The sequence below is a fragment of the Ceratotherium simum genome, chromosome 4 (assembly GCF_057802395.1).
Source record: "Ceratotherium simum simum isolate JZ-2026a chromosome 4, ASM5780239v1, whole genome shotgun sequence".
NCBI lineage: Eukaryota > Metazoa > Chordata > Mammalia > Perissodactyla > Rhinocerotidae > Ceratotherium > Ceratotherium simum.
The window spans coordinates 67,400,924-67,428,857 of NC_141903.1; the positions used below are offsets into that span (position 1 = coordinate 67,400,924).

At 35.9% G+C, this 27,934-nt stretch overlaps 1 protein-coding gene across 15 annotated transcripts in view; it reads right to left on the reverse strand.

The window, feature by feature from the left end:
* Positions 1-27,934, reverse strand: part of PAM (peptidylglycine alpha-amidating monooxygenase) — a 289,799-nt gene that overhangs the window by 65,397 nt on the left and 196,468 nt on the right. For all 15 annotated transcript variants that reach the window (XM_087429982.1, XM_087429979.1, XM_087429984.1 and 12 more), the window contains 5 exons: positions 9,046-9,094; positions 7,607-7,674; positions 5,784-5,864; positions 5,422-5,498; positions 4,963-5,066 (listed from right to left, as the gene is read on the reverse strand). In XM_087429982.1, the coding sequence (XP_087286108.1) occupies positions 4,963-5,066; positions 5,422-5,498; positions 5,784-5,864; positions 7,607-7,674; positions 9,046-9,094 (379 nt within the window). The remainder of the gene's footprint in view (positions 1-4,962; positions 5,067-5,421; positions 5,499-5,783; positions 5,865-7,606; positions 7,675-9,045; positions 9,095-27,934) is intronic.

Below are 27,934 nucleotides of genomic sequence, written 5' to 3' on the forward strand. Positions count from 1 at the left end.
GTAAACTGGTCCTATTTTTATGGAGGAAACTTTATGATTATCTCCCCAAATTAAAATGAACATACTTTTGATGTAGCAACTTACTTTTACGAATGTATTCCCACTATAGACATATTGGAACGAGTGCATAGACATGTGAGGAAAAGAATTTAATGAATATAAGAATATGAACATAAAAATATTCACTGTGACATTCTTAGTAACAGAGAAAACTTAAAACAGCCTAAGTGTTCATCAATAGATTGCTGGCTACCCAAATTATGAGTTATCTGGGTAGTGATATTTTATACAAACATTTGAAATACAACATTAATCTATGTATTGACATGAAAAAATGACCACAATATATTAAGTCAAAAGAAAGCTGCTTAACAGTAGGATTTCCTTTGAGTAAAAATACTCATGACAGTATTAGTGATGACTACCTCTGGAAAGTGAGATGGGATTTTTTTTTTACTTTATTCAGTACCACACTACTTGATTTTTTAATGGAAATAGATTATTTTTTAAATTCAAAAATTAAAGAGAAGCTGTTCAATTCTGGCCACCTGAGAAGATTTTTTCCTTAAAACCAACAGTAAGCAGAAGCCAGGAAGTGGCTAGCTACTGCCCTACCTTGCCACAGTGCTTAAACACAATGCTTGGCACACTGTTGGTTCGCAGGAAATATTTTGAGAATGAATGAGTAAGGATGGCTAACCCTGGTTACTCTTTAGTAAATTGAGATGGAAGGACATAAGAACACTGAGATTTTTCTAACCCTAAAATCTGAGTCAGTGGGTCAATGAAGAAGAGTTTACAATGACCACGTCAATAGGGTTGATTTATATTAAAGAAAGACTCGTTATGCAAATGCTGACTCACCAAAAAATAATTTGGGGGTTCTATTTGCAATGGGACAGGATTCCTAATGAGTCCCCACCATACGTTTCTTTGAGTGTCCGTTACAGCATTTATCTGGTGGTTTAGAGGTCACAGAAGCATAAAGAGGAGGGACTCTCAGACAGTGCTCAAACAGTACAGCCAATTCAGACCCTGAACCTCCTCAGCAACATTCCTATAATCAGTTCAGATTGACTGGATACTGAAAGTGCTTCCACTTTCTCCCAGGGAATTCTTTCTTGAGTGCTAACTACCAGAAAGTTCCTTATTGCACTGAATTGGAATCTGTCTCTTTGTAAAACTGATCCACAGACCCCAGCTCTGCCGCTGGCATCACACACCCTGAATCTAAGCAGCTGTGCACGGTAGTTTAAGAGGATGGGCTCTGTGAGGCCTGCCTGGAACCCCAGCCTTCACAGGTAGGTGCTGTGTGAGCCTTACGCAAAGATTAGCAACTCTCTCTAAACCTAAGTTTCTTCTTTACAAAATGGGGTCATTATAGTTTCTACCTCATAGGGTTGTTTTAAGAAGATAATGAAATAACATATACAAACTGCCCATCACAATGTATAGCACAAAATACTTAATATTACAATGTTTATAGACCTTGCCATGAGGTATTTGACAGAAGCAGGCAGGAACGTGGCAAAAAATAGCAAAGTTAACATATGAGGTGTCTGTCAGTGAAATGTGACTCTAGAGTCAGTCAAGTGACTCTAGCATCTCCTCTATTTGCCCCACTGGAAACAAATGAGAAAAACACTCCCAGTAGGAGGAGGGAAATTTCATACCATTAAAAAAAAAAAAAAAAAAAAAAGATATGTAATAGAGATTTAAGAAAGTACAAAGCATTCTGAAATGTATCATTAAAAAAATCCATAGATTGTTGTAAACCATGCCTATGTTTCAGACAGTGATACTGCACTTTGATGATTCCCTCATGCCTTGCTCCCGCCCCTTACACTCAACAGATGCCAGGCTTAAAAATAACCAATGGCAGGTCATACTAATTTTGGAGAGAAATATGAAAACTCTAAAGAAGTTATGTTACAAAACTTTGAATTGTTTCTTAAGAGGTTTCATGGTGCTTTTAAATTTATACATTAAGAAGTTATTGATCATATAACTTTATCTTTGCATATAATACAATTTAAAATACTGATTAAAGTGCTGTGTTTGGTATCTATGAATATTCATTAGACATTCTCACACGTACATGAAATAACTGGTTCCAAATGAAAAATACGATTAAGAAAATTGATCAAATAGGTAAATATTATGTACCAATTCTCAAGAAGTAATTTTAAATTTTAGCATACAAACTTTTAGGCAAATTAGCTGACAATTATTTTTTGTTATAGTTTAACCTTGACTAAACATTTGAAATGAATTTAGAGAAGTGTCATGTTGAGTAAAAAATACATAATGCAGTCAGGCACAAAATACTGCTTCTTCATATACTGATAATACTATGTTGTCAGTATATACATTGGTGCAACTTTGTCTAAGATATATTATCACATTTACTATTTAAAGAGAAATATTATATATATGAATAAAGAAAGTTACCATTAAGTAAATTTATTAATATGTCTTGTCTTAAATCCACCCATTTTTAATGGTTGTATTTTGAGACGAATCCCTGGTATGGGAAAATCAATCACTAATTTTTAAAGTGCTTTTTATTAGAACTATGATTGTTCTATCCAAGCAAAGTTTTCTCCAGTCCTAAAATTTCTAGCTTAATACAGAGTTAAGCTCAGATTGGGTGGAAAAATCACTCAACTGAAAATCTTCCTAGTAGGCCACTGATGACACAATTTTCCTGTAAAACCTAGTTTTCCAGTGGCTGCATGATAAGAAGGTTAAAAACTTGAAGCCAATGGTTCTTCCAGTGCCTGAGGGGAATCTACTAGCCCCATAGGACCTTTGGATAACTGGGATTTGTATCTAAGTCGGCTTCATGCTCAGTGCTCAAACTTGTGCCCAGTGGGAGTGTATGTTTGTGTATGTGAGTTGGGGGTTAGGTGGGGGGGAGAAGAAAGAGGGAGAGGAGATTTAAAGAGTATCATTTAATTTAACAGACATCATAAAATATTCGTTTTCTTGTTTTACTGGTTACATTCTCAACTGTGATTCTATAGTACCCCATGGAAGTGGTATCCATTATTCTACAAAACAGATGCATTGCTGCTATCACTTTTCTATAATTAAAAAGCATATTAAGTGCTATAGGAATGCTAAGCATTATTATGAAGATTTTTATTCATATTTAAATTTATTCAAACTTGTCTTATTAGTTTATCATTCCACTGAAAACAATTGCTTCCTTAGTATCAATTAAGTATTCAGAATATGGACTCACCAAATAAGGTAATTTCCTATAATTTTTTCTATTTCTTTTGTATTACACAAAATGGCATTTTCTTTAGCCCACATGAGATTTACAGAAAGACAGGTTGATATAATCATTTGGGGGTATTATTTTAAAGCAAAATGCACATTTTGAAAAAGATTAGAATTATTCTGGACTCATGAAACTGAAAGAGGCCTCCAGAGACCACTTTGGCCTCTCATCCTGGTACTAGAACAGGTCATTAACTTCTGTGGTTGATAGTGGCTCAAGAGGAGACTTAAAGGATAGAATTTGGTCAGTTACAAGGCCCTCCTCCTCCCTAATTTTAAAGGGAGCTCTAACCAAAAAATTCTACTTATTCCACACTTGAACTTGTAAACTAGTACGTACAATGTGTTGAAAAGGATTTTTTACAACTTTGTTTACCTCTTTCAAAACTTAATAAAATAACCAATGGCATTTAAGTCAAGTTCCTGGAGCTCTACACTAACGTAAAACGAAGATCAGCTGATCAATACCCTGTGACTCCTATTACTTCATGTATTAAAAGACTGTTAAGAAGTGAATTGTCAGACTCCTTCCTTCAAATCTAATTATGTCTACTTTGTCAATCCTTTTATTATTACCATTTCATGTCATTTAATAATTTTATTGCTTTTCTCAAATTTCTTTTCCAAATTTATCAAATTTATCCAAAAGCAAAGCCGTTGGAAACTTCTTGTTTAATATGAATTGATCATATTTTTCTATTTTGAACATAGATTTTCTATCTTTAGCCTTAAAATTGATGCTTATTAATATAAAAACCCTTTTAGAATGACATAAAAAATCCTATTCCACCATCTCAAATGGCTTTTTTTAATTTTACCTACATCAGTACCTTTTCCCTTTCTCATGACAACCAACAGCTAGTGTTGTCATCATAAGAATCACCTTCAGGGCATCTAATGCATATTTTCAGATGCCTACTTTCTGTAACTTCTCTTTGATCAAGAGATAAATGGTTTAGAACTCCAGCTTCCAGGTAGCACCAGAAAATATTTTATAACCTAGTTTAACATGGAAAGGAGGCTCCTTGGTTCTTTTCTAACAAAAAACATGATAAGAGACTATCTTTCATTATTAATTTAGGCAAACCTTTTTTGAAAGAGTGCATAGTACTTTGAAAATTTTACTTACTTCAAAGAGGCTCAGTATTTTGAAAATTATTTAAAAGTCCAACATTCTATTTTGCAAAAGCGCTGCATCTTATTTGGGGTAGACAAAACAACTGGAAGACATTGAATAATCCAAGTTTTAACAGGCAGAAAAAAACCACGGCTCTGAGTAATTAACGAGCACCAGCAAATGCAGAACCCATATATTTGCCTAACTTTGAACACAGGGCAAAAGGACACTTGAGGAAAAAAAATTCATAATCATTATATTTTTCTTTATTAAGATGAGTCTGAGGAAGTACTACGCACTCGGGAGGTAACTGTAATATGTAGAGGTGTGATACTGAAGGTCTTGAATAAGCAGGAAGAAAGGAACATGAAAAAATAAGCACGCATTCTGGAGTTTATCCAAATCAATCAGTTCTAAAATGATAAAATGCTATAGTTTGTTGTAATTGTTCATGACAGGAAAAAAATGTGCAATCCATTCACAAAGACAATTGTCACCTATAATCATGCCTTGTCCCAATAAAATATTTTTAAATAGTGGAATTTGCAGAATCATACCCAATATGTGTGGCTTCTGTCCTTCCTTCACCAGTGAATACACATCTTGCTGCCAATATGTCACCAAAACTGACATCTACTGGGTGTTCCACAGGGTAGAAAGCCTGCCAAGAAGACAAACAAAATGACTGATTAAAATTATCACTAAAACCCAGAACCACATGCTTTAATAACATGAGGCTTGGAGCACCCTGGGTAGAGAGGATAAAGACACGCATACGCACACACTTCATCACCATGTTTAGAAATATTAAGCGAACTGACAAGAAAACAACCAAGTTGGAAGTCGTAAAAAAGGAGGTTATACACAGCTTGGATATACAGTAAAGGTCGATTTAGAGCTGCTGAGATTCCAGAGAAATTCACAAGGGTGAAAGTTTTTAAAATTGTGAGGGTTTTTAAAATTACTATCTGCTGATTAATATTTTTTCTTCCAAAATTAAACCAGATTCTACACACCTGTGGCAGCTGGGGGCTCTGACGTCCAATCAGTGTCCATCGTCCATTTCTTACTCTGTATCCACTTACTACCTTACCTGTAATGAATGCAAATTATAATCATATAATAAGGCATTAGGAAAATAAAAGGCATTATTTGCTTTCCCATTGCAAAATCAAATCTGAATATTTTCAGAACCCAAAATGCTAGGTAGTTTATGAAAACCATATGATGAAAAAACATACAGAATTTCAAGGTATTGTGCAAAACCTCTTTCATTTTAACAGATTTAAGGTCAAATATAATTTATATTTTACATTTATAGCAATAGCAAGCATGATGGTAAATGTTTATAATTTAACATGTAATTTAAAGTTCTTACCTAAATGGTGAGTGTGAACTCTATAGGCAAAGACATGCATTGGGTACTTTTTATATTGGCACGAAATGTCAGAATTCACCACTATTAGAAACAAAAACACAGAAAAAAGTCACTATTCAAGTGAAAAATTTGTCTAAAAGTATGTATAGGGTATTCACAGGATGCTAGGCATGGGGGTTTTCTTACGAAGTAGACACACACACATGTCCTCAGCAGACATTAACCACCTACTCTGTGCCAGCCACTTGACTAAGATGAGTTTAGAACCCCGTGCCCTCACACTGTATTTTATTCATAAAGAAAATGACTAGGGCCAAACCAAAACACCCTGTCAGTGAAAACACAGGCTTAATTTGTTACCTTTATTATGAAATTTATGCAGTTGAAAAAGCTTAAAAATTGCTTTTTATTTTTAGAACAGAAGGATTTTTGAAAAATTGATTGCAAATACCTAAGATAACTCTATTGACAGTTCTTGTTGAGAAGGGACCATTTCATATACTTTTCCTTCCTTATAGTCTAACACATAGTAGCGATTCAATGAACATATCTGATAATAAGCAAATGAACAGTAACAATGAGACCATACTTGTTATTAACTTTAAAAGATTCTCAGTAAAAACAAATGAATAATGCAGTGGTCTCCCTTTTTCAGAGGGGGATGGTTCAAGACCCCGAGTGGATGCCTGAAACCACAGATAGTACCAAACACTGTATATACTACGCTTTCTCCTATACATACATGTTTGATGTGTGACAGCAAATCTAGCACAAATTTCTTTTTCCTTCTTCACAATTTCACGGATAGAAGATTCATTCTTACCATAGATCTTAGCAACCTCAACATACGATTTTTTTTCCTTTCCTCATTAAGTTGAGAACTTTCACCTTTTCACTTAAAGGCTTCTCTTGGGCATATTCAAACTGCCAGCATCACTGCTCTCAAGCTTTGGGGCCATTGTTAAGTAAAATAAGGGTTACTTGAACACGAGCATTGCCATACTGCGACAGTCAATCTGATAACCCAGACAGGTACTAAGTGACTATGGGCAGGTAGCATATACAGCATGGATACACTGGACAAAAGGATCATTCAGCTCCCGGGGCGGGATGGAGCTGGACTGCCCGAGATTTCATCATGCAACTCAGAACACATGCAATTTAAAACTTATGAATTGTTTATTTCTGGAATTTTCCATTTAATATTTTTGGACCTTGGCTCACAGCAGGTAACAGAAACCATGGAAAGTGAAACTGTAGATAATGGGGGACTACTGTATTTAACACGGTACTTCCATCAGAGGAACAGATACATTGATACATAATATTATACTTATTCCAATAGCTTTTTGTAAGTTTAGGAGAATCAGCTATTATTATCCTCATTTTACAAATGGGGAAATAAGATCAGGGTATCCACATTAAAAGAGTGAGTTGATATTGCATTTGCCGGTTTCTTGATTTTGAACCTGATATTCTCTACAGTAGTTTATGCCACAGTATGTTATGAAGTTTGTCTTTGGCATCTAAAGAATGGATGATTGATTTGTACTATACTCAAGATTTATTCTTTAATTTATATAACCTACTACCTACTCATGGGCTCAATTCTTAGCATCTCAATAAAAGAATGGAAAATAATAAACTACTAGCTTGGAATAACACAAAAATCTATTTTAAATCCAAGGATAATAAAGAATTGGTTTGTTTTTCAGGGACACAAAAATATTGGTAATTTCAAAAATTTATAGAAAATATACTGTAAATCCATTACTATAGATTAGTAATGAGGTAATGGTAAATACTAAAAGATCATTACTCACCTTTCTCTCCTGCTGGTATAACAGTGTCAACAGACATCATAAGGTACATGCCGGCAATTAAAGGCTGTCTGCAGAAAACAGCAATATTTATCTCAATGATTTGAAAAGGTAAAACTATTACCTTGGAAAAATAAGATATATTTCAATACATTGGTCTATGAAATATAATTTGTGTGAAAATTAAAACAAAATAATATGGAAAAAGAGTAGAATATATATTTTTTCCCTAAAAATAACTTATTTTCTTGGGCAAATAGCTAAATACACATTTTTTATGGCATGGTGAATATGGAGGCAGTCTCTAAATGGCTCCTGTGATGGTTAACTGTATACGTCAACTTGGCTAGGCTATAGTGCCCAGTTGTTTGGTCAAACACTAGTCTGGATGTTCCTATGAAAGTATTTTTTAGATATGATTAATATTTAAATCATTGACTTTGAGTAAAGCAGATTACCATCCACAATGTTGGTGAGTCTCTTAAGAGAAAAGACTGAGGTCCCTCGAAGAGGAAGGAATTCTGCCTCCAGACAGCCTTTGGACCCAAAACTGCAACATTCTCTCTGCCAGAACTGCCAGCCTGACAGTCTGCCTTACAGATTTCAGACTTGCCAGCCCCTACAACCATGTGAGTGAATTCCTTAAAGTATCTCTCTCTCTCTCTCTCTCTCTGTCTACGTATATGCGTATATAAAAACATTCTATTGGTTCAGTTTCTCTGGAGAACACTGACTGATACAGCTCCCCCGATCCCTGGCTCTGACATTCATGCCCTTGTCTAATCCTCTTCCCGTGAGTATGGGCTGGACCTAGTAACTGGACCTAGTAACTTGTTATTTCTAACAAACAGAATATGGCAAAAGTGATTTCATTTTTTTTTTCATAGGAGTCACATTATGAAGATTTGTAGCAACTATTTTGTTCACCTATTTTCTTCACCTATCAGACTTACATACTATTCAGTAACTTCTAAGATTAGGCTACAAAAAGACTCTGGCTTCCATCTTGCATGCCTCTCTTGCTGGCTGTGATGGAAGCCAGCTGCCATGTTGTGAGCTACCCTGTTTAGAGCCCACATGGCAAGGAAACGAGGGAGTTCTCCAGCCAACAGCCAGCAAGGAACTGAATCCCGTCAAGAGCCACGTGAGTGATTGTGGAAGCGGCTCCTCCCTGGTCAACTCCCCAGATGACTGAAACCCTGTCTGGGACTTTGACTGCAGCCTTTGAGTGAGACCACCAGCCCACCCACAGCACCCAGCTAAGCTGTGCCCAGATTTGTGACACACAGGAAACTGAGACAGTAAATATTTGTTGTTTTAAGTCATTAAGTTTAGGGTAATTTGTTATATAGCAATAGATAACTAATACAGTGGATGTCCCACTTTTAAGTTCTCAAAGATCTTAAAGTTGTCACTCAACTAGGATAACTAGAAGTACTTACGGCAGGCGTGTGAGGTGTAAGGACACACCAGAACAGTCCTTGTGATTATCTGAAAACACACACACACAAAATACACATCGTAAATATGAAAACATGAAAAGCAGATTTCAAACTAATAAATTTTAAGTGATTATAACTCAGTACTAAAAAAACTAAATGTTTCATTTGTATGGTGCTTTATAGTTTACAGAGTACTTTCATATTCATGAATTAATTTAATCTCCAATGTATCACGACAGCAACAACAAAACTCTCATTTCAAGCAGTCTGTGGTTTTTTCTTGACTCATCAAACTGACCAGTTACCTGCTTTCCTGCAGACATACTAGATATTAGTCATAAGCTCACAGAAGAAAAGTCATTGCTACTCTCTATGCATTATCTATATTGTTGAAACATCCAGAAAAGTTGGTGAACTGAATGGTTTGTTCCATGGGGCTCCAAACAACTAGCTTTTCTACTTTTCAAAAACTGAAGTAGTCCATATTTTGGGCTTTTTACCATTTTTAGAGTCTGTAATGTCTCAAATTTCTGTATAGGAATCACTTTGTTTGGTTTCTAAGCCTCGCTCATTCCACCTTCTAAATAGAAACCTGATGCTCATTCTTTTCACACTCTAACGTCAGTGGAAAGCCTCTGAGTATCTCTTTATCTTTGCCAAGGACACTTCAGAGACCTCTTACAAATCCTCTCTCTTCTTTCTTCCTTTGCCTTCTCCAAGCAGAAGTAAGGTAAAAATTTAAATTACCCATCCAAATTCCTGTCTCTGTTGAACTTGCTGATCTCGCACCACAGAGACCATGAACAGTTACTCACTTACTCATTCCTTCTATTTCCGTATCTGTTAAATTCTTTCTATTTCACATTTTATTCTAAGTCATTATAAAACCTTATATCTCAATTTTGAGAGTTGATTTTAACATAAATAACTATTGCATGTGTGTGTGTACAAGACTGATAGATTTATACTAGCAATTAAGAAGTGAAGTGCACTAATAAATAGCAGATGGGAAGCGTTTTTTTTAAGAGAATTTTTTTCTTTCAGCTGTAATTCTCATGAGAAAAGCAAGAGTAGTTTCATATAGAAATATATAACAGGTAACAACTAACAAGATATGCATTTTGATTTACCATAGAGTTTAGAAAGTATAACACATCATATTCAATACTTTGGTAATAAAACACAAAGGAAATTTCTCTCTATAGTATTAAGCTAGATCTTAACAAAGATAGTACGAAAATAAATTCAATGATAAACATTTTATATTTAATAAATTGGGTTTTTTTTTTGTCATTTTACAAAGGGATCTCTATCCAATCTCCTAAATCAATTTCAATGAGGTGATTTTTCGTAATAATTTCAGTGAGTTTTTTCTTAAATTTCAATTGAATTTTAAAGAAATAAGGAGGAAATAATAGTAATAATAATAATAATAAATAACAACCACAGGGGTTGGCCCGGTGGTGTAGTGGTTAAGTTTGTGCTCCGCTTTGGCGGCCCGGGGTTCGCAGGTTCGGATCCAGGCACGGACCTAAGCACTGCTTATCAAGCCATGCTATGGCAGGTATCCCACATATAAAGTAGAGGAAGATGGGCACGGATGTTAGCCCAGGACCAATCTTCCTCAGCAAAAAAATAAAAATAAATAACCACAGGTTTATCTTAATTTTTGCCTATGCTTTTAAATGTAGAAAAGATAATTGACTATTGGTTTTTAATTTATTAAAAAAATTTTATTTTTGAGAACAAGGTTTCCTAAATGTACTGCATGAAATTTAGTAAATATGCCTGGTCTATACTACTTTCAAAATGATTAGCCAATGACTTCACCCAGAATTATGTAAATATCACCGCTGATCAAAAGAGAATGGTGGAACGTACACCATTCATTCATACCAAATGAATTCTAAGCTCCAGAGACTCACCTAATTATCTTAGCTGATTTCAGGAAACATTTCTCGTGTATAAAAAACATCATACTTATAAGGTGATTTTGAGAAATGGGAATCATCCATTCATTCAATTAATATTTATTGAGTAATCGTTATATTCGGGCACTGTTCTATATACTGGAGATACAGTGAAAAATAACATATTCAAGTTTCCTGCTCTCATGGTGCTTATGTTCTCATTGGAGTGGAGAAATAGGGAAATGGGGTAGGAGGGATAGGGAAAAACAAAACACCAAATATATAAACAAGATAATGTCACACAGCGAACCCAACAGGATAACCTGATTGGGTAGCTGTTTTATCTACTGTGATCCAGGATGGACAGAGTGGCCACGAGGCTGGAGATTACACAGGGCATGCAGAGTGTGTTAAGTCTGAGTTTTATTCTGTCTGCAAAGAAGCCACTGGAAGATTTTAAGCAATGGAGTAACAGGATCACATAAGGTGTCCACCTAGCACAGTACCTGGCATTTACAGATTACTTACTAATTACTGAATGTCAGTTTTTGCAATTTTTTATTTTAATTCACAATACAGGGAGAGAGTTTTCCCCATACAACATCTATCCAAGCAAAGGGGTCCATGTGCAATGAGAATTGCCTCTTTGTTTTACATTATGTCTTTGCATTGAAAGAATCAAGAGAATCACATTTTGATATCCAACTTGGTTGATATTCTTTACCATGACTTTAAAAAAATTAAATGAGAGAAATTAATAAACAAACACATCTCAGGAACTATTAAAGAAGTTTATTATTAAACCTGAAATGTGTCACCAAATTAAGAGAAGTAGGAATGTTACTAATAGTAACATGCCAGATATGGACAGTAACAGTGCATCTTCCTGTTAGATAACGTTATTAGAATTGTCAGATTGAGTAGCTTTTTACTCAAAGAAAAGCATGAAAATAAGTCAAAAATAAATAAGACATTTTATAACCATACTTATCAAAGTTTTCTCCAAATTAAATAACACCCATTGCTATATAATTGTTGTCTATTTGCCTCCCTCTAGAGTTTTAAAAGTGAGCCACAGTCTCACCACTCACTCCACTGCAAAGACATAGTATCAGGTTTTCATTCGATTCCACATGTTTATTTGATCCCATATGTTTATCAACTGCATGCCATATCCTATAAGAAAGTCAAGGGTATTATACAATAATAACAAAACAGTTAAAAACTCAAGTCGTGGGCCGGCCCCATGGCATAGTGGTTAAGTTCGGCACGCTCCACTTTGGCGGCCTGGGTTCATGGGTTTGGATCCCGGGCATGGACATACACCACTTGTCAAGCCATGCTGTGGCAGCATCCCACATACAAAATAGAGGCAGATGGGCACAGATATTAGCTCAGGGCTAATCTTCCTCAAGCAAAAAGAGTAAGATTGGCAAAAGGTGTTAGCTCAGGGCCAATCTTCCTCACCAAAAAAAACAAAAAACAAAAAACAAAAAACAAAACCTCAAGTAGTAATATGAGATGATCAACATGTTCTAGAGAAAAATATACTTAACTTCTGGCCTATGTATTATAATATAATGACTTTAGGGAAAACTGAATTTTAGAGACTCTAAGTTTTGTATTATAGAATGTAAATCTTATATGGGTAGAAGGCTGGTGAATAAACAAAGATTCAAAGTGAAAATCTCACCTATTTTACAAAAAGCTCCAGAAGTCAAAATATACAGAAGAAAAATTAGTGAAGAGATACACTTAAAAACCAGATAGAGTTTCTGAGTCATGGCTAAAGGAATTTGTTTACATCAAATTTATCAGGTCAGTTTGATCCACTGAATCAACAAGAAACAAGGCATTTCTAAACACTATGCGGTGTGTTTGTATGTGTGTCTGAGTATGTAGATATTATGCTTTAAATTACGGATAACACTTTAGATTATCATCATTATTTAACCATGGGGTGACAGAATTACAATTCTGTGTGACTTTAAGAAACTCTGTTATTTAGTAATGCATAAATACACATTTTCACAATGATATTTTAATTGAACAAAATTCTAGAAGTTATTGCCAAGTAAAGAAAATACTTATACAGCATGTGATCTCTTAGTACAACTTTCTATAGTTTGGCCTGAAGAGCCCATGTGCTGGCATATACACACAGTGAGAAGTCCCAGCAGGAGCAACTTGAACTCCCTTAAACATGGTGGTCTGGGGGTCTGGAGGGCTCATGGATCCACAGCTATTCCCATAGCAAGTGGCAGCTTTGGAGAGAAGCATATTTCAGCCTAGTGTTTGGTGTGAAGATTTACGACCTTCTAGCTCCAACGTGATCCTTGCTACAGTGATGCATTATTATTTCCATAACCTCTATACTGATCTTACTGGTGGTGAATTCAGAAACTTCAGCTGGTTTTGCATATTTTGCTGATGATTTCCAGTGTGCTGCGACTTTGCCTGCCCTTCTATTGCAACACAGTGCTTCAGCCACCAGATATGAAGACTCATAAGAATTAATTCACTTCAATTCACTCGGCTCTATATGAAATCTGTCTCTGACAGGCATCATCATAAAAATGGATGGCACTTAAAAGGCCTATTATCATAAAGAAATAACATCAGTGCTTCTGCTAGTGTTTTACCACATAAGACGAAAAAATGAAATCAGAACTGAGATAGTTAAGAAATGTACAGAAAATAAACTCAGAATATCAAAATTGTACGCTGGCTGAGGAAGATGGCCAGCAAGACTGATTCTGTGACTAGAATGAAAGTAAACTGGGAGGAGGAGAGGAAATAGATGGAAAAGTTATCACAGGGTGGGAGACAAGAGAAATGGAATCCCATAGCTTAAAAAAAGATGGAAACAGTAATGAGTCAAATCACTACAATGGCCTGAAATTATAGGATTGAATTTGTCCGAATGAAAAGCAGAATAGGAACTGAACTATTCCAGAATTATATTTCAGCATAAATATTATGCATTTCCAATGTACAATACGTAAGATTTGTTGTGTGGAAAGCATGGAATTAATCCGTGTATTTTAACCACACACAGTTATTTGACCACAGTGCCTTACAAGATCATCGTCAGTTTTCAACTAGGTGCTCACTGGGTTCCCTTGTCTAAAATGAGTAGGATCTAGAAGGTTATCTTAATACTTGGTAGATTAGTATTTAACAATCAGTATTGATACCACTAAGAAACTCCAGTCTATAAATGAGATAATCTACATAAAGAATGTAGTGCTCTATTTGGAGCATAGGAAAAATCCAGCAAGTATCAGTTATTATTATCATTATTCTTTTTATTAGTAGATTCCAAAAAGTTTCAGCACACGAATATTTTGCTTTTAAGAGATATATTTTCAAAGTCCTAGGTCTGAAATTTCTTTAATTGAAGTAACTGAAGCACTCAGATTTCTCCAACTAATAACACAGGAATAGAAGGGGGAAAGGAATATGGGAATATTAAATGAATAAAGAGATGGTTTAAAAAAAAGGAATTACAATTAAAATGGTATGTTAAAGATGTTGCACAAAATAGATATTCTCAAACTGGGAATAGAAATGCTGATTCAGAATGTTCTGGACTAGGTAAATACAGAACAGAGTCATCAGTGAAATTAAGAAATTTTAGTAAGACGTAAACACCATGGTCTGGCTAAAATGAAAGTCTTATATTAGGGACCTAAGGACCATGAAGAAGTCAATAATGCTTCAAGGTTCTTGTACGACTTTTAGTACTAAAGTTCCCCTTAACCAGACCTAGGACAATCTGCTTCTTTCTGAGTTCTGGGCTAGAAGTCAGTTCAACAGGATCCTATGTTTGTAGAAAAGAGAGTGAGGTCATTTTTATACTGATATTGAAATTGTTGTTTTAATCTATATTTGTTCACTTATTCTGTACGACTGTCACCATGTGAAAATCCTGACAGCTCTTCTTTCCAGGGAGCTTCATTTATCTTATTTTAGTTTTCTTATCCCAAGGTAAAATTGTTCTCTTCTTCATTGGACGGGGCTATAGGTCCACTCTCTCTCGAGGTAAACTGGTAAATATTTGACTTTTTGCCATTAATGTTCTATATTTACAGAGGATTGAACCCAAGACATTTCTGTAAAAGGGATCTTTCATGATTGCTGTTCTCTTTCAGTAAGACATAATTTTAGCTTAAAGGACTTCAGGATATGGAGATGAAATTTCATTAGGTATTTATGACATTAAGAGGTATATTTCACTATATGTCATTATATTCCATTATAATGTCATATGTATATACTAGAAGCTTTTGTAATGATGAAGACATTAACAGTGGAAAAGTTAAAAGAATCATTTTGAAAAAGAAATGTAAAAGAACAAAGTCTAATAATGCCTTAGAAGCACATCACAGCATAGAAGAGTACTGCAGTACTGGTGGTTGAGTGGTAAGACTTCCAAAGAGTAGTCAGATAAAGTATTTCCAGCCACTGGATGAGACTTGAAAATAGCATTCATTCAGAATCTAATCTTGAACAAGATGAAAACTGCATGACCGCTCCACAAGGGTCTCAGCTTACCTTTTTGAGAAACTGCCCTCCTCTGCTTAGGCAGAGATGTATAACCACAGCAAGGTATTTTATCCAATATACAGACTCATAGAATTTCAGAACTGAAAGGGACCCTGGAGATGATGGAGTTCAACTCTTGTACTTTATAGACAGGGAAAAAGAGGCTACAGACAGTGAGAGTGTTGGCCAAAGTAATTCAGCTAATTTTTGACTAGCCTGGGTATCAAATCTACTTCTCCAATGTTAATATTTAGTAAATGTTATTTACTTTAAAAAAAAAAAAAGAGTTCTATTTCTTAGAGACTTCCAAGGCATTTTATCTATGAAATATCCTGAAGCTAAGATAAAGGAATTACACAAGAATGGATAAGTAACCAGTGGTATTAAGGACATCCACTTAAGCAGCAAGTTTATTTCTCCTAATGGGAGGTGAATGCATGGGATATGAGGTTATCCATTCCAAACTATTTAGCTTGCTTTTCTGATAATAGCTTGTAGTTCCTGCTTGGGTTCATAGCTAAGTAGTAAAGTAAGTATGTGGAATAATGCATGATAATAACCTATTACATCTTAGATCCTTAGAAGTCTGTTAGTCTCTCCTAATCTTTCCCTCTAGAGATAGCCCTCTACACTTCATGAACTCATCTTGTCTTGGTTGTTTCCTGCTTCAATAAAAGGATAGGTTAACCATCAATCCTGAGGGAACCAATGTATTGTTATAAGCTAAATCCCATTAATTGGAAAAGTCCTTCAGACAGACAGTTGTAGAGTAGATTTCAATTCACTACTCTCTCCTAGGAAGACAAAGGTAGAGCAAACCCATTATCTACTATCCCAATCACAGTTTGGGACAATGGATCCTTTCCTTATGGAAGTGCTGAAACCATTGCCAAGTCTTATGAAAGACAAAGAAGTAACATCTTTAATAATAAAAAGGTATTTAAGAAAATTTGTAAGCAAATAGTTATAAACTGTATCATATGCTTCCACCCTCTCAGAGTGTTCTGAATATAATTTAAAGGTACCTTCCCGACTTTTCTCCGTTTTGAACAAACAAACAAAAATGAATCAAGGATATCATATTACACATCAATAACTTTGCAATAATATATGTACTTAGACATTGTAATAACTCTTTGACTATTAAGCTACTTGATCTTTACCTTACAGTTCTTTGTTCTAAATTAACAACAATAAATTAATTGGACAGATGATAGTTTTGCTGAGATTAAGTCAAGGCTCCCAAGGTGACCAAAACCAGGCGATTACTAGGGGATTCATTTCTAAAGTCAGGGAAAATTTCATATAGTCAAAATTATTTGGAAAATCCTTTAGGAAAGTGGAGAGTGAGGTCTCTTAACAGATCCAACACAGCCAGTTTCCTTACTGTCGGAACAAATTGCTGTCAGTTGTGTCGGTTGGGCCATGTTGTTAAAAAAAAGTTATTTCTATATAGCTGGACTGTGTTGTTATATAAAAAAAGGTTATTTCTGTACATTTGAAACCCTGCAGCAGCAGAGAGAAGGACACAAGCACAAGACATGGGAATAGGAAACAGCAGAGGGAACAGCAGATTGGGGTCTTATCTTGTGTTCACTGTTGGCACAGGAACATTGAATGGAACCCTGTTTTTATTTTATTTTATTTATTTATTTATTTTCTCTTGTGAGGAAGATCAGCCCTGAGCTAACATCCATGCCAATCCTCCTCTTTTTGCTGAGGAAGACTGGCCCTGGGCTAACATCTGTGCCCATCTTCCTCCACTTTATATGAGATGCTGCCACATCATGGCTTGAGAAGCGGTGCGTCGGTGTGCGCCCGGGATCTGCACCCGGGCCGCCAGCAGCGGAGTGCACACACTTAACCGCTATGCCATGGGGCCGGCCTGGAACCCTGGTTTTAATGAAGTGAAAGACGCAGTCCCTTCATTGGTTTTTTGGTACCACCTGGATTATAAATTCAGGTCCTCAAGTCACTTGACAGTACTCAGTAAAAGGACGATCCTCCAAATCAACCAGAAAATGCATATATTAAAGCTTCCTGTTAGAGTTTCTTCAAAACAAAAACCAAGTCCCCAAATGTCTTGTGGAGAATTCACGGATCCCTGAAAGCATGTTTTCAGAATATCAGGACTCTCCAGTTACAGATACATTGATATAAAATAGTCTCTACTCAAAAAGCACTAACACTTTAAGCTGTCATGGCAAATGTGTATCTGCTTAAGCAAATATAACTGAAATAGGGGCACTGTTAATATATGACATAAACTGCGCAGAAGTCTTCCTGGAGGCTGTTGAAAGCTGGCTTAGCAGACAAGCTTCAGTGCTAAATACACCAGCACTACGGAAAAAAAAATCTTCAAAAAAGTATTCCTTTTGAAGCTGTCACTGCAGCGAGTTCGCCTCATTTGATTTTGTATTCACTGCTATGGGACTAGAAATTACTAGCTTCCATTTGTCCTGTGGCAAGGAAGAGAAAATGTATTTATCCACCCTGCAAGAAGACGACTTTCACAAATGATGGCCTGTGCGGGTCCCAAAAGAGATCAGATGGAAGGCAGGCAGGCAGGCTCACCAATGTGCTTTTATAATCGCCCTGTGCATGGAAGATGTTATGGCATGACTAATGTCAGAGCACTTTCCTGTTTCCGTCTTTTATGAATGCAAAAAAAAAAAAAAAAAAAAGAATCTACAGCAAAGCTTATGGTTTACACTATTTCTTCTCTCAGAATTATGAACCTGCTCTAGAATCATACTTCTAAGGAAGTAAAATTAAAAGTCAAAACCCACCAATCCTAGGTAAATACTTACTATTTTTAAAACATGGCACTGAGTTTTTAAATTATTGATTGGTTTTTGAACTTTTTGTTGAACTATAATATACAGAAAAGTGCACAAATCAGAAGGTACAGTTTCAGGAATTTTACAAAACTAACACAACCTTGTAACCAGCACCCAGATCAAGAAGCAAAAACTCTCCACTTCTGTCCCCTTCCTGAGGCATTAAGTTTTAAACCTCTATGTTTATGTACATATCATATTTAAACATTTATTTGTCTTTCTGAAGGAGTTGTCTTTTGGCTAAAACCAGGCACATTTAATTAGCTTGTCCACTAGCTTCACGGGCTTTGGTTGGACACTTTTAAATAATATACCTAGTAACTAAAACTATTTTTTTAATTTCCCCTTTCTCCCAGGGAAAAGTCCTGTCAACCACTTTTCACTTTTGTGTCTCTGTTTTTAATATATATTCATTTTTAAAATGATAATCAATTTCCTTTTACATTCTCCCAATTATCGTCTGTTCTCTCCACTGAAGGCAGAATGTGCCTGCAAAAGTGTAGGAAACATAGAGAAAGTACTAGATAAAATAAATAATGGAATGAAAAAGGACTTCAAGAGTTTTGATCAAAGAAATTGTTTTCAATTCACTTGGAAATATAAAGCTAAAAACATGTTTCTCATATAAAATGCTCTATTATAAACTTCTGAATCACGTTCAGGGTATTTTTTTATATATATAAAAGGCTTACCTTTCACTCCCTTTGGAATTCTCAACTATTTTGAGTGTGTTTTTCCTCTTTTACTTTTATTTAACTTAACCCTCTAAATGCTCATGAATGATAAACAAAGAGAGGATAACCTAGCAGCAACATCATCCTATTTTGTCTTGGAAACAGAAAGTTTATATTCTGCAAAAGCTGTAATTTAATTGGAAGATGTGTTTTTTGAAGCTCAACCTAAAATCAGTGGCTACATTTTCAACCCAATTATCTTCATCAACTTAAAATACTATTGTGTATTGTGTTTTAGTTCATCAATGAAAAAATAAATTCAAAGCATCTAATTGACATGTAATTATGAATGCATGTAGTTCTTGGTATTAATTAGGGAATACACTTTGAACATTATAGCTCAGATATTTGACTTAGCATTAATTTTCAGTCATTTTATATATTTATGTTGTAATGTGGTATGAGAATTAGTAAAGTAATATTTATAAAGCACTTCTGAGTTGAGAAGCAGTATATAAATGCTAAATATCATTACTACATTAATGGAAAAACAGTAAAACCCCTCAGTGACCCAAATTATCTCTCAAAATCCCCTGAGACCTTAAGCAAGTCTTTATACTGTAAGATAAAAGGTCAGTGGAGAAGAGTCTGTGGTTACTGATCCAATTTTACTCTTTCAGTTATTAATAGGTGGTATATTACGTGTAAGTTAGGAAAACAAGGAAAGGAATACTTACAAAGAAATGGGGCTAGAAAAGTATGGAGGAGGAGAAATATCCCCCAAAGAAGAAAGACTTTTGAAACTTTTCAAAGATGGAGAAAAGAAGAATTAATATGTAACGAGAAGAAATGGAGAGCAGGATGAAGGGTTTCCAAAATTAATGAAGAGGGGAGTAACATGTCTGTTGGCAGAAACAGGAAGGTTAGATGGGTCCCTTCTGGGCCTAGGGAAGGTTGGATTTTATTTTTCTAACAGAATATTTTGTAAATATCATTAAATGTTATATTTGAATGGTTTTCACCAATTTTTTTTTTTTTTTTTTTTTTTTGCTGAGGAAGATTCGCCCTGAGTTAACATCTGTTGCCAATCTTCCTCTTTGTGTATGTGAGCTGCTGCCACAGCATGGCCGCTGACAAATGAGTGGTGTAGGTCCACACCCAGGAACCGAACCCAGGCCTCTGAAGCAGAGCACGCCAAACTTAAGTGCTAGGCCACCAGGGCAGGCCTCATCAAACGTTTTTTTGGTCATGTATCTATTTAGAGCATCTTTTCCATTTTGCAAGTAAGACAGTCAACTAATATAAAAAGGAATTGATAGTAAATGGGAAATGGAATGTGCAAATCCTAGCATTTCTCTCTAATTCCTAGAACACAGTAAACAAACGTAAACATGCCAAGGCAAGGAGGAAAGCAGTGAGGGACAGGGAGTACGTGTGGAATATGTGAAAAACACCTGGGATGGTGTTGCAGTGCCCTGAACTAGATTTCATTGAAACCTAATTGCATCTCCTAATTTTTATGTGAGTCAATGGGCAAGTAACTTTATTTCTCCTCTTAATTTGTTCTGGTTAACAATGAAATGTTATCTGCTGTGAATGTAAATGGAATTAATTAGCTGATGACTATGTTGTCCTCTGACCAGCTTCAAAAAAGGAGTTGATAATTATGAGTGATTAAAAAAGCATGAATTGCAAAGGCGTAAATGAAGGTAAACTATAAGGCTTTCTCGAAAAACAACTAGAAAATAAACACGAAATGTGAAAAACTAAATGGTATAAGGAAAGTCTTTTCTTCCTAAAAAAAGACATCACTTAAGCTAAATATTATATTGTTCAACATTAAATTTCTTTTTTTAAAAAAAAAAACTCAACCAACCTTTTAAGGGATAAAGAACATTCTGAATATATTCTTTAAAAAAGAAATAATACTGCAGTGCTTTACATAGATATGTAAACCATATGAATCATAACCATATGAATGAAAGTGTAATTCCTGATACTTAATGACCATATTTAGGTATTAAGATAAACAGGTGTCCAATGGAAATGAATGAGATGAATAAGGATCATTAGTCTTCCATACGGAAGATGATTAACGAAGCTGAAATGCAGGAAGCTAGAGAATCAGGGAGCTCACATTTATGTGAAGAGACTGGCAAGAGCAAAAAAATACTTCAGGATAATAGGCTTCTTTCAGGTCATTTGAGAGGTACTGAATAGTCCTAAAATCATTCTCCTGACTCACATCAAGCTGCTTGTGTATAATGAAGGTTAGAGAAGAACATGAAGAACATCCGATTACAATCCTTCTGAAATCAGTGGGATTATCAAGCAACCTGATTTAGAAATATCCCTACATGATAAGGGAAGTGGATTACTTCATACCTCAGAAAGAAAAGGTATAAATGAGATGAGGTAAAGGACTCCAATCTTTATTCATATTTATTCCATTGTGTATGAATGAGTTCATTCCTCTTCGTTCCTAGTGGTTCAAAGGACTTTTAGAAATACTGACTCCATTATTTGTTTTATATAGTTGGTACACGAACTTTGGCACATACACTAACTAGAAATCCCACACAAATTAAATTCTTTTAGTTTTTAACAGCATGGGATTAGTAGCTATATCACCTTAGGCAACTCACTTAACCCTTCTGACCAAATGGAGGGCTGGGCTAGATAATCCCTTCCAGTCACACCATTCTCGTTCTATCACCCCAAAGACTCAGTCTCTGGTGTTAAAAACAAATGCTTCAAAAATGAATTGGTGCACAACACATAAGATCTATGGTTTTTACTCCTTTCTTTTCAGAAGAAAAGAAAATAAAAGTCATGGTTTCCTTTTCAACAATGTCTTCTTAGCCATGTTTCAATCTCTTCCCTTTACCTGAAAAGGCCTAAGAGGCTATGGAGAAAGTGAAAAAGTCAAGAATAAAAATAAACTCTCCTTCAAATTTCTAAGTGAAGAAAAGAAAGTGCTAGAATAACCAGACAGTAATTAAACCCATGTTCTTCTTTCAAAGCTCCTCTTTGCTTAAGAGAATTGAGATTTAATTATACTTATTTTGGTAAATGCAAATTATTCTGTTCTTGTCTCACGTCCCAGGAGGTAGCCCTGACACACCTATAGTACAGGGAAAAAAATGTAGAAGTAACTTCAATGCTTACTAGAAAAATCTGAGCCTCAGTTGTCAAATTTTAGTTTTCAGAAAAATCAACCTGGGAGCTGGTTAAAATTTCAGAATCGTAGGCTCAGTGGTGTGCTGGTAACAAACTGGATCCCTGACAAAAATATGCACTTGTATGTATATATAAATTTAATATAGCTTTTATTAATATAAAAAATGTGTAGCACACAATTTATAAATAATAATAAAATACATAATACTCTTTATTGTAAATTCCATATAATCAGTTGAATTTCACAGAATTGTTTTGTTAATTTTTGCTGAACCAACCTATGGTTGTAACTGATACGTGAATAGTTCAGACAAGAATGTTTGTTGACATTCTTGTTTACTGAAACAACAAAGATATATGTTAGAACTGCACTTGCTTGTCAATGATGTGAGCAAAATCTTTGCTGTATTGGATAATAGTTTTTGAATACTGGAAGAATTATTTCCTCAAATTCTTTGGCTATTCACAATAATCTGCATTACTAACATCTTTTCCACCATTTTCTTAAATCTAAAGAACGAACAAAATAATTTATCAATCACTGATTTGCAGCGTTTGTCAATTTCCATGGTGGAAATTTTCCCACCATGATCGATTTCAAGATACCAATATGACATCACTGAACACTTGGTTGGGAAGAGATGAGCAGTTAACGCACCATTTTATAGTATTTCCACCATACAGATACAATAAACGTAAATATCCCCAAGAGCACAGATAATAGTACAACGTAGTAGAATAAGGAGGAGATGATGATTTTTGAGTATTTATTACCTTTATTTTTTTATTTTATTTTTTTGCAAGGAAGATTAGCCCTGAGCTAACGTCCGTTGCCAATCCTCCTCTTTTTGCTGAGGAAGATTGGCCCTGGGCTAACATCCATGCCCATCTTCCTCCACTTTATATGGGAGAGCACCACAGCATGGCTTGAAAAGTGGTGCATCCATCCACGCCCGGGACCCAAACCTGTGAACCCCAGGTCGCTGCAGCAGAGTGTGCGAAATTAAATGCTGTGCCACGGGGCCGGGCCCCTATTGCCTTTATTTTTAATGATGGCTATCTCACATATCACATACAATCCACACACAATGTACCTGAAAATAAAAAATTGGCTCTTGTGAGTATATATGAGCCAGCTCCAGTACAGCACTGGCTAGCCTCTATTTTTTGTGCACCTGATTTAGTAGGTCTGATTGGAACCAGGAATTTTCATTCCAAAAAACACCCCAAGGAGATTCTGGCAGAGGTAGTCCTCAGATCAGACTTTGAGAAATCCTGACCTAGACTATGTATTTTAGAGGTAATTCTATTAAGACCTTCCAGCTAATTCTAATCCTTTTAATGAAACAATAAGAGGAGTTCCTTTGTTTAAGTCAACACTGGGCAAAATTTTTCAAGTGTGAAAACATCTAATGCAGGTAAGGATATGGGGCTTGCTCATTCACTGTGGACTGTAAATTGGAAAAACTGTTTTGTCAGGTAATTTGGTGAATCTGTTAAGGTTTAAACACTCCATGACCCAAAAATCCCATTTCTAGAAATCTACCCTGCAGTAGCAATACATGGTTACCTAAAACATTTCTAACATTAAAGTTCACTGTGGCATTGCTTGTAATAGCAAAAAACTCAGAACTTAAACGTCTTTATTAGGGAACGGGATACAAAAATTATAGTATATCAGCCCAGCAGAATACTAGGCAGCCATTATGAATAATGGAAAAGCTTTAGATGTGCTGCCTTAGAAATATGCCTGGGGTACATTGTTAAATTAAAAACAACAGCAGATATAGATCTGTGGAGAGTGTGATCTGATTTTTGTCCAAAAAAGAAAAAAGTGCATACATACATATCTGTGGTTTCTGTGTGATAGAGAAATGTTGGGATAAGCATATGATAAGCAGAAAAGTTGGCAGATATAAATGATAGTTACCTGGGGGTGGAGGGAAAAAGGGAGGTGGGATTGAAGAGGGTACTTAGAATTTTTTTCCTTTTAAATATATGTAACTTTTCTTCAATAGGCTTATTGAGATATAATTCACATACTATACAATTCACCCCTTTGAAGTGTACAAGTAAATCATTTTCAGTATATTCACAGATATCTGCAACCATCACCTCATTTATAGATTTTTCAAATAGCAAGATATTGTGTTTTCTCTTTAATGTTTTTCTGTATTTTCCAAAAGTTGAAAAATAAAGTTTGAGAGAGATTATTTTAATGAGAAAATTTCAAATATATCTAGAGTCCTCCATCCTTGTTAGTATTATAACCAATAACTCAAGTATTAAGGAATAGGTTTATTCATGCTAATACTAGAACTTTTTGCACTTCTGAAATCTGAAGAGCTCTGGAAGCCTAAAGTTTTTTCATAATGTTTGGCAGCAAAATCTGATCTGAACAAATGTGATGTTGTTTATGGTCTTTATTTATTCCTTGTATCGTGACTATTTGAACATTTTGCTATAGGAATATTAGCATGTTTGATTAGGCATGGTGTCCCAAACTGCCAAAGGTGATATAATGTAATACGTGATTTATGCACTTGAGGACCTTTCAAAAAGGTTTCAAGTTCTTAATTCCAAACTACATCTGGCCCAAAGCATTTAAGTAAAAGTTTGTGAAAATACCTAGGAATAAACTTAACCAAAGAGGTGAAAGATCTGTACAGTGAAAACTATAAAACATTGCCGAAAGAAACTGAAGAAGACACAAAGAAATGGAAAGATATTCCATGCTCTTGGATTGGAAGAATTAACATAGTTAAGATGTTCATGCTTCCTAAAGCAATCTATAGATTCAATGCAATCCCTATCAAAGTTCCAACAACATTTTTCACAGAAATAGAACAAAGAATCCTAAAATTTATATGGAACAACAAAAGACCCCGAATAGCCAAAGGAATCCTGAGAAAAAAGAACAAAGCTAGAGATATCACAGATTTCAAAATATACTCCAAAGCTACAGTAACCAAAACAGCATGGTACTGGCACAAAAACAGACACACAGATCAATGGAACAGAATCGAGAGCCCAGAAATAAACCCACACATCTATGGATAGCTAATTTTCAACACAGGAGCCAAGAACATACAATGGAGAAAGGAAAGTCTCTTCAACAAATGGTGTTGGGAAAATTGGACAGCCACATGCAAAAAAATGAAAGTAGACCATTATCTTACACCATACACAAAAATTAAATCACAATGGATTAAAGACTTGAATGTAAGACCTGAAACCATGAAACTTCTAGAAGAAAACATAGGAAGTACGCTCTTCGACACTGGTCTTAGCAACATATTTTCAAGTACCATGTCTGATCGGTCAAGGGAAACAATAGAAAAAATAAACAAGTGGGACTACATCAAACTAAAAAGCTTCTGCACAGTAAAGGAAATCGTCAATAAAACGAAAAGATAACCTAACAATTGGGAGAAGATATTTGCAAACCATACATCTGATAAGGGGTTAATCTCCAAAACATATAAAGAACTCATACATCTCCACAACAACAAAAACTAAAAACCCAATTCAAAAATCAGCAAAAGACCTGAACAGACATTTCTCCAAAGAAGATATACAGATGGCCAACAGGCACATGAAAAGATGTTCAACATCATTAACTATCAGGGAAACGCAAATCAAAACTACAATGAGATATCACCTCACGCCCATCAGAATGGTTATAATTAACAACACAGGAAACAACAAATGTTGGAGAGGATGTGGAGAGAAGGGAACTCTCATACACTGCTGGTAGGAGTACAAACTGGTGCAGCCACTATGGAAAACAGTACGGAGATTCCTAAAAAAATTAAGGATAGAACTACCCTATGATCCAGCTATTCCACTGCTAGGTATTGATCCAAAGAACATGCAACCACCAATGTGTAAAGATACATGCATCCCTGTGTTCACTGCAGCACTATTCACAATAGCTAAGACCTGGAAGCAACCTAAGTGCCCATCAAGGGACGAATGGATGAAGAAGATGTGGTATATATACACAATGGAATACTACTCAGCCACAAGAAACGATGAAATCCAGCCATTTGTGACAACATGGATGGACACTGAGGGTACTATGCTAAGCGAAATAAGTCAGAGGGAGAAGGTCGAATACCGTACGATCTCACTCATAAGTAGGAGATAAAAACAACAACAAACAAACACCTAGAGACAGAGATTGGACTGGTGGTTACCAGAGGGGAAACGGGTAGGGAAGAGGGCAAAAGGGATGATTAGGCACATGTGTGTGGTGATGGACTGTAATTAGTATTTGGGTGGTGGACATGAAGTAATCTATGCAGAAACAGAAGTATAATGATGTACACCTGAAATTTATACATTGTTATAAACCAATGTTACCACAATAAAAAAAAAGGGATATTAAATAGAAAATAATAAATTCTTAAGGGAGAGAAGAGAGAAAGAGTATATCACATAAGTAATAATAATCAGAATGATGTGGTGTTAATTTCAATATTTAAATCTGAGCTGATATCTTATTAATAAAATATATTTTTAGTCTATAAAAAAAGTTTGTGCCCCATATCAAGGAATATTAGAGAAATAGGAATTGAGAGTAGGGGAGGGAAGAAAGGAGACTTGCTGAAGTACTGGTATCACAGCCTTGGGAGAGAAAAGGGAAACAGGTAATGTGCACCCTTCCTGGAACCACATTTCTGTGTCTACTGGGGATGAGGCTTGTTTAAGCAGGGCTGCTGTCCCTGGAGTTGAGAACTCGGAAACATTATGTGCGCCTGGAAGGAAAGATCATGGTGAGAATTAACCTCCTATATTCTGGAAGGAGATTAGGCTTGCTGGACTATGGCACAGCAGGATCCTGTTCAGGGAAGGCCAAGCTGAGTGCTAGAAGGGTGCCATCTATGCTACCCTTTCAGTGTAGAGACTCAACGGCTTTCGGGCATTTCCCTGGGGGTGAGGAAGCATTAACAACAGCCTCCATATTTGCAATTTCAAAGGAGATTCTTTTTTTTTTTTTTTTTTTAAAGATTTTATTTATTTATTTTTTCCCCCCAAAGCCCCAGCAGATAGTCGCATGTCATAGCTGCACATCCTTCTAGTTGCTGTATGCGGGACTCAGCCTCAGGATGGACGGAGAAGTGGTGCCTCGGTTCGCGCCCGGGATCCGAACCCGGGCCGCCAGCATCGGAGTGCGCGCACTTAACCACCAAGCCACGGGGCCGGCCCTCAAAGGAGATTCTTAAATATGGAAAATAATCCAGAATGCTTGAAAATACTGGGTTTAAATACCCCAAGCCACAGTGTCCCTCACTTTGCAGAGCAGTGAGTAAAAGCAGGCTTGGTGTGTCTCACTGGAAAGCATGCAGGAGGAAGCGCCTCACAGATGTAGAGAAGAAAACGAAGCAATGGCAAGCAAGCTCCCGCCCAGGTTCCCCCTCTCTCCGCAATCAGGTATCAGGGAGTCAAGAGCACTCTAATGCTTACACTGAAGTCAGAGCAGTCTGCTTTCCACTGGAATGAAATAACTCTAAGTGTAGCTGCCTTGCCACTGATCTATGCTCCATCTTGTTCAAAAAATGCATTAGCGAGGGATTTTTCCTGGGCTCACAATTTCAAAGCTTTTTCCAATAGCTCCCTGGCAGAAGTCCTGTAAGAGGCAGAGATGCAGCAGGAGTCACAGTGGAATTAGAATTCCTCTGGAGTCCTCTGTTTTCCCTTCCGCTTGCCATTGTTTCCATTCCCTCATGCTCGC